Source organism: Aplysia californica, unplaced genomic scaffold, assembly GCF_000002075.1.
Source record: "Aplysia californica isolate F4 #8 unplaced genomic scaffold, AplCal3.0 scaffold01256, whole genome shotgun sequence".
NCBI classification, from domain to species: domain Eukaryota; kingdom Metazoa; phylum Mollusca; class Gastropoda; order Aplysiida; family Aplysiidae; genus Aplysia; species Aplysia californica.
The window spans coordinates 52,847-59,184 of record NW_004798526.1 but is presented as its reverse complement, the minus strand read 5'-3'; the positions used below and the strand labels follow the sequence as shown (position 1 = coordinate 59,184).

The 6,338-nt window shown below is 40.0% G+C and overlaps 1 protein-coding gene across 1 annotated transcript in view; it reads right to left on the bottom strand.

Moving 5' to 3' along the window:
- Positions 1–422: 422 nt before the first annotated feature.
- Positions 423–6,338, bottom strand: part of LOC101863792 (ras-related protein R-Ras2) — a gene marked incomplete in the record, with an annotated part of 11,255 nt that continues 5,339 nt past the window's right edge. The window contains 3 exon segments of the mRNA XM_013090395.2: positions 423–816; positions 2,917–3,035; positions 5,222–5,330. Of these exon segments, the coding sequence (XP_012945849.1) occupies positions 744–816; positions 2,917–3,035; positions 5,222–5,330 (301 nt within the window).

Below are 6,338 nucleotides of genomic sequence, written 5' to 3'. Positions count from 1 at the left end.
ACTCAGGGCCCAGATTCCAGACAAGGTTCGTGTTTATGTGCGTGTGTGTGGTCGCTTTACGCCAGAGAGAGAATACAGTTCAGATATCCATAACTCTCACAAGCTTGTACAATCAGGCAATGTCAAAGGTCATCCTTTCAGACAAATATAAGTCAGAAGGAGTGATTCGTAGCGCTTCTGCAAAGGACAGGGAAAAAAGGAGAAGCTGTACTTTTTGACACCTCAGGCAGGACATTCAAGCCAAATTGAGAAAGATCCTTTGTTACATTTTAGCCCCCAAAAAAGAAGGTGGAAACAGTAATGCTATAGCAATGTCACACAAGTGATTTTACACGAGCGACATCACACAAGTGACATACGCCGTGACTATACTTCACGTAGTGGTAGCTTTAACTAACAAAAATCTCTTGAATATCTCCAATAAGGTTTCCTTTCACCAGGTGGGCAAACGGCTTATATATATTTCAGTCACACGTGGTTCAAGCTGTCAAACAGATAAAGACTTTGTCTAAAATAGTGACGGGTCCTTTGGGAGTCAGAGTGTTTCGTAGACAGGGAGAGAAGAGAAAGAGAGATAAATGACAGAGAGAGAGATAGAGACAGAGAGCAAGAGAGAGCAAGAGAGAGAGAGAGAGAGAGAGAGAGAGAGAGAGAGAGAGAGAGAGAGAGAAAAAAAATAAAGAGAGAGAGAGCTCAGGGTACCAGTCACATAAACAGAGCAGACGACATGGGCCACGTGCTTATCACAGGATCTTGCATTTCTTGCGTTTGCGGTTGTTTGGCTTCACGGGGGGTCTCTCCTCTTCCTGAAACTTTCTGGAAAAAACCAAACAAAACAAAAAAAGACATTTTAAAAATCATTCATGGGAAAAATCTTGTCACTAGCACAACAACACACAAATATACAGCAACAACGGTACAGAAAAGATTTTATGACTGCAGATGTATTCTGCCATCATCATCTATACAATTCAGACCATATTGGAGGTGGGCCGCTCCCATTCAGTCTGTCATGTTTAAGTAACAGTTTTACGGCACTTACAACACATTAAGGGCACATAAGTGTCCATTGTAACAGCAAATTTACATTTTTTGTATCTTTGATCAACGCTTTTCAGCAAAGTCCACATTGGAACGTGTTTTTCAATGGACATAAAACGTGCTGAAAAAAAAAGTTCAGAGAAAAATTGCAAAACGGTCAGAATAACGCAAGTTTCTGTTATTTCATTCTTTTGATGAGAGTCGGATTTCCCCACAATGCCTCTCATAATATGTCCCCAGCCACCCACACATGGGGCTTCCCGTGGCTGAAACAATTCCCTCTACAAACAACCATTACATTTGATCATAGTGTTGCTCTTTTTTTTTCTTTTTCTTTTAAAGTAAGTGTTTTACAGCATTCACAACTACAGCATTCACAACACCATAAGGTCATATAAGAGCTGAAGATTAGAGGTGTTACAAGAGAATAACAAACATAAAAAAGAAGGAGGAGAGAGAAGGATGATAGCTGTTTGATAGGAAAGAAGGAGCAAACCACACCAGAGCACCCGCCAACCATCCACTGTTGTTCTTTGAAGGGAAAGAAAAGGGAGAACACTCTAGTATATTGAGTATAATCTAACACTCGAGCCAAACGATTTTAGTCCTCATTTGAGTGTAAGTCAGTTAAATAGTTTGATTGATAGCATCTGTTTGTTTGAGTAAAGAGAAGCACATGGAAACAATTTTGGTCATTTAGTGCTGGAAAAAAGTAAGACAGACAGAAACAACAGAGGGAAAGTAACGAAGGAAGTAGGGCCTACCAGTGGCGCCCTCCAACACCCCCTAATGAGGACAAAGTTTAGTTTAGTTACAGTTAGGTTTTACGGCGCTCACAACTGCATATGGTCAAATGAGCCCCAAGGGATGGATGTCAACAGAAAAGTCCAAAAGGGGAATCAGGCTTACTCTGCTCACCGCTCTAGCCTCAAAAGCACAAAGTCTGCTTCGACTATCGAGGCACCCCGGAAATAGCGGGTCACAAGAGTGTGACAAACATACAAAAGAAGTAGAGGGAAAAATGATGATAGTAAGGATTAGGAAAGAAAAAGCAGCAGTTCCCCCACATGGTCTTGGTCAACTTACATAAACAGTGAAAAGAGATTAGAGACAAGAAACTGATATTTTAGTTGCAGTAAAATTTTACAGCACTTGCAATACACTAAGGTCATATAAATGCCGAAGAACAGAGGTGTCACAAGAGAGGAGCAAATACAAAAAAAGGATGAGAGATAAGGACGATAGATGTTTGATAAGAAACAAGGAGCAATCCACACCAGAGCACCCGCCAACTTCCCACAAGAAACTTACAAGCTGCAGACTGAGAGGAACGTCATAAAAAACCAACAAAAATGCTATTTTTCACTGGTATGCCCCAGCATATAATGTTGCCTTGGAAATATCGAAATTTACTTGGGCACGGGAAACCGCTTTGGGTGAAATTATTTGGTAGGTGAAGGGTTAATATATAAATGACAACAGATGGAAAAAAATTACTTCAAGCTGACAAATCAGTATAGATCTATAGGACAAGCGGGCTAACCCAGATTTCGGGGGTTTCCAGAAATCTTGACCTACACCAAAAGTGGATATTGCCCTACCTATAGGAGAAGTTTGGTTTCATTGGTGTGTATATTTGTTTGGTTATAGAGAAAACTTTCCTTGTCTTTAAAAGAAACTGAACAATGGGCCAAAACTTTACCTTCGATTTTCTCAAAACAGCATTTTTGAGGATAACCCCCTTGTGCTTAAAAGCAGCAACATGCGTAGAGGAATAAAAACAGACGTACATAAAAACTGTAAATATAAACAGATACAGCAAGAACAATAGCAGTCCCCCCCCCCCCCCCCCATCACAAAGCCCACAAATCATACCTGACAATTCTGACCAGCTCATGAAAGGCCTGATCCACGTTTAACCGGTGTTTGGCACTAGCCTCGATGTATTTGATCTTCAGTTTGTTCGCCAACTCCTGCCCTTCTTCTGTTGAAACCTGGAGGAGGGAGAAAAACAAAGAAACGGCATTCACTCGTCTTTCAAGAGTTTCTCCCGACATTTTCACTTTGATTACAACCCAGACACATGGACTGGCAGATCATCAAGAAGCAATTTTTTCATCTATCACAACCGTAGGTTGGGCCCTGCCCTGAGAATGGACTTCAACACTCCTTCCAATTGTTAGAGGTAACATTCTGTAGTGTCAGAGATGTTTGAGAGTCATATACAAATAAGGATCTATTCTTAAATACTGAGTTAAGTTGGGAGACATATAATAATAATGATAACGATACGAATAAAAATACTACTGCTACTAGAACTACCACTGCTACTACTAATAATATATATGGCATTTATTTAGTGCTCAACCCCGATTAAAGTACACAGGCTCTAAGCACTTTACAATACAACAGTAATAATATATAACCAGTGCATTGCATTCTGACCAAAGGAAAATCTCTCTCTAAATGTTTATCTCATTAATATAAAAAATGAAATGACTTTAACCTACATTTGAATGAATAAAAGGATTTGATCTCTCTTAAACCACTGGACTAGACATTTCAGATCATAGAACCTTGATACGACTATTATTAAGTTAGGTTGGGAGACATGTTGCCACTGTCACAATGCTGACGTAGACATTTAGAGACATGACCGTTGTCACAATACTGAGATTATAAGATATTTTCCCCGTTGTCCCAAGAAAAGCAAACTATACCATATTTTTCTGCCAACCCATCAGAGCAGAGTCAAAGGGAGCTAAGCAGTCTTTTTACTTTCTGCAGTAGAAATGATAAGTTAAGTTTTCAACTCCAACATGAAGAATTTACAAAGCCTCAAAAGTTTTATTTTATTTTATTTTTTTATAGTAGAGGGTTTTACGGCGCTCGCAACTGCATAAGGTCATATGAGCGCCAAGGGGTGGGTGTCAACAGAGAAGTCTTTACAGGGAATCAGACTTATTCTGCTCACCTCTCTAGCTTCAACAGCACAAGGTCTGCTTTGACTATCAAGGCACCCCGGAAACAGCAGGTCACAAGAGAGTAACAAACATACAAAAGAAGTAGAGGAAAATGACAATAGTAAGGATGAGGAAAGAAAAAGCAGCAGTTCCCTGTTGTAGATCAGGCATAGTTATGAGCGTGACATGAATCAGCCCATTTACAATTCTACTGTGCATGAACGAGAAATGTCCCCCTTTTGGGAATGGCCTAAAGACACTACAGTCAGTGGCACTGCCCGGGGGGAGGGGGACCAAAAGTCAAGGCATGAGTACCAGGCAGAAAGTATTCCACATTGGTGCTACACCTTGAGTGCGTGCAATATCTAAACTGTGGCCATCAAGGTTCTCTTGTGCTGATAACATGGACAGTCATCTCCTATCTATGTGCTTACTGACATGAAATGTATGTACATGTACAAGAGATCACCTGGTCTTCTCTCACAAACACGGCAAAACTACTTGGTAGGACAAGAGTTAATATAAACAAATGAAAACGGATGGAGAAAAAAAATTGCTACAAGTTGATAAATAAGTACAAAAGTGTAGGTAAATAAAAAAGGACAGACATCAAAACATACGTATCATCTGTACACACCCTTTCTCTAATGTCCACGGCATTAGATCTATAATCCCCACCGCTTCCTCCCATAAACACTGTGTGAGACAGAACCTAAAGAAAGGTTCTCCTTCGCCTTATTTTCTTCAATCCACACACACACACCACACACACAGCTGTAAATGGACAGTTTGAAACTTCTGGTGTCTGTAGAGTAGCAGTTAGGTTCTTTCCTGTCACACACAGAAAACGTGAGTTCGATTCCTGTCTGGAAAGACTTCTCATCAAGCATCCCTCTCTCCTGGGACGTCGTAGTCCTCTCATTCTGGGTTGGCCCTAACAGGCAGCGTCGAAGCAGCCTGCCTCCTAAATTATCTCAATTGAGTAGATGGGGTGTGAAACATCTACAATTAAATAAAATCCTTTCTTTCAAATGGAAGAAACAGAGATATACGAGTAATACAAATTTCCACCGTGAACTAAACTCTAAAAACAACCAAGAGAAAAGATGTCAGTTGGTTCTCTTTCTAGTGAAGCACACACACACAGACACACACACAGACACACACACACACACACACACAAAAGCTTCATTTTCCTCCCTTGTTCTTTCCCTTACCACTCTCTGTGAGTCGAGGTCAGACTTGTTGGCCACCAGAAGCATGGGGAACTCATCTCTGTCCTTCACACGCAAAATCTGTCGGTGGAACTTCTGAATCTCTTTGAAACTAATAGAAACAGAAAAGAAAAACAAAACAGTTCAATTCAGATATTCATCATCATCATTGCCTTTCTCACCCTGGATCAGGGTTAAGGCAACAAACAAACACTTTCCCACCTTCCCTATTCTAGGCTAGCCTCTTAACATTATTTCATGTCTTCCTACTTTTCTGTATTCAGATACACTATTATTAATATGACAAATAGTCTTCTTTGTAATGGAGCCTTTTATAGAAAACTGTCATTTCTGGATGAAAAAGATTGAGAGAAAACCTCGGGCTGTGATGGGAGCAGCACAGAGTTCTTAAAGCTCATGAACCATGGCCTGGGTGAAACGAAAAAAAAAAAAAGAAGACTTTCATGACACTTTGACATTGTTGACTAGGCCTGTGGACTTATTCATGCACGGCGAGGGAGTTAAAAAGCTAAAGTTGTACAGTAAACAGCCTGGATAGATGGAAGGACAGACTAATAAATGAATAAATAGACAGAGATGTAACTGGACTGGCAAGTAATAGGAGGACATTTTGGTAAAAAGGAAGAACAAGGCGGACACATAAAATTTTCAAGCAACACAAATCGAAATAAAAAAATAGATAAAAGATAGACAGACAGGTAGATGGAAAAGACATAAAAGCATAACAGATAAACAAGGCATCATAGGAGGACAAAGAGAGACAACAGAAAATTGCAAACAAACGATATGGCCGTAGGAAACAGCTACATAAAGAGCAAAGAAAGAACGATAGAAGAAGGAAAGTTTACTTTTAACCTACAGACAGTACAAGACCAGCCCTGTTATGATAGAAAGAAAAGTAATAAAACAGAACAGAACGAAAAACAGACGCTGAGTGGGTAGACAGAAAAGTAATATAAAACAGAACAGGACCCAAAACAGACACTGAGTGGGTAGATAGAAAAGTAATATAAAACAGAACAGGACCCAAAACAGACACTGAGTGGGTAGATAGAAAAGTAATATAAAACAGAACAGGACCCAAAACAGACACTGAGTG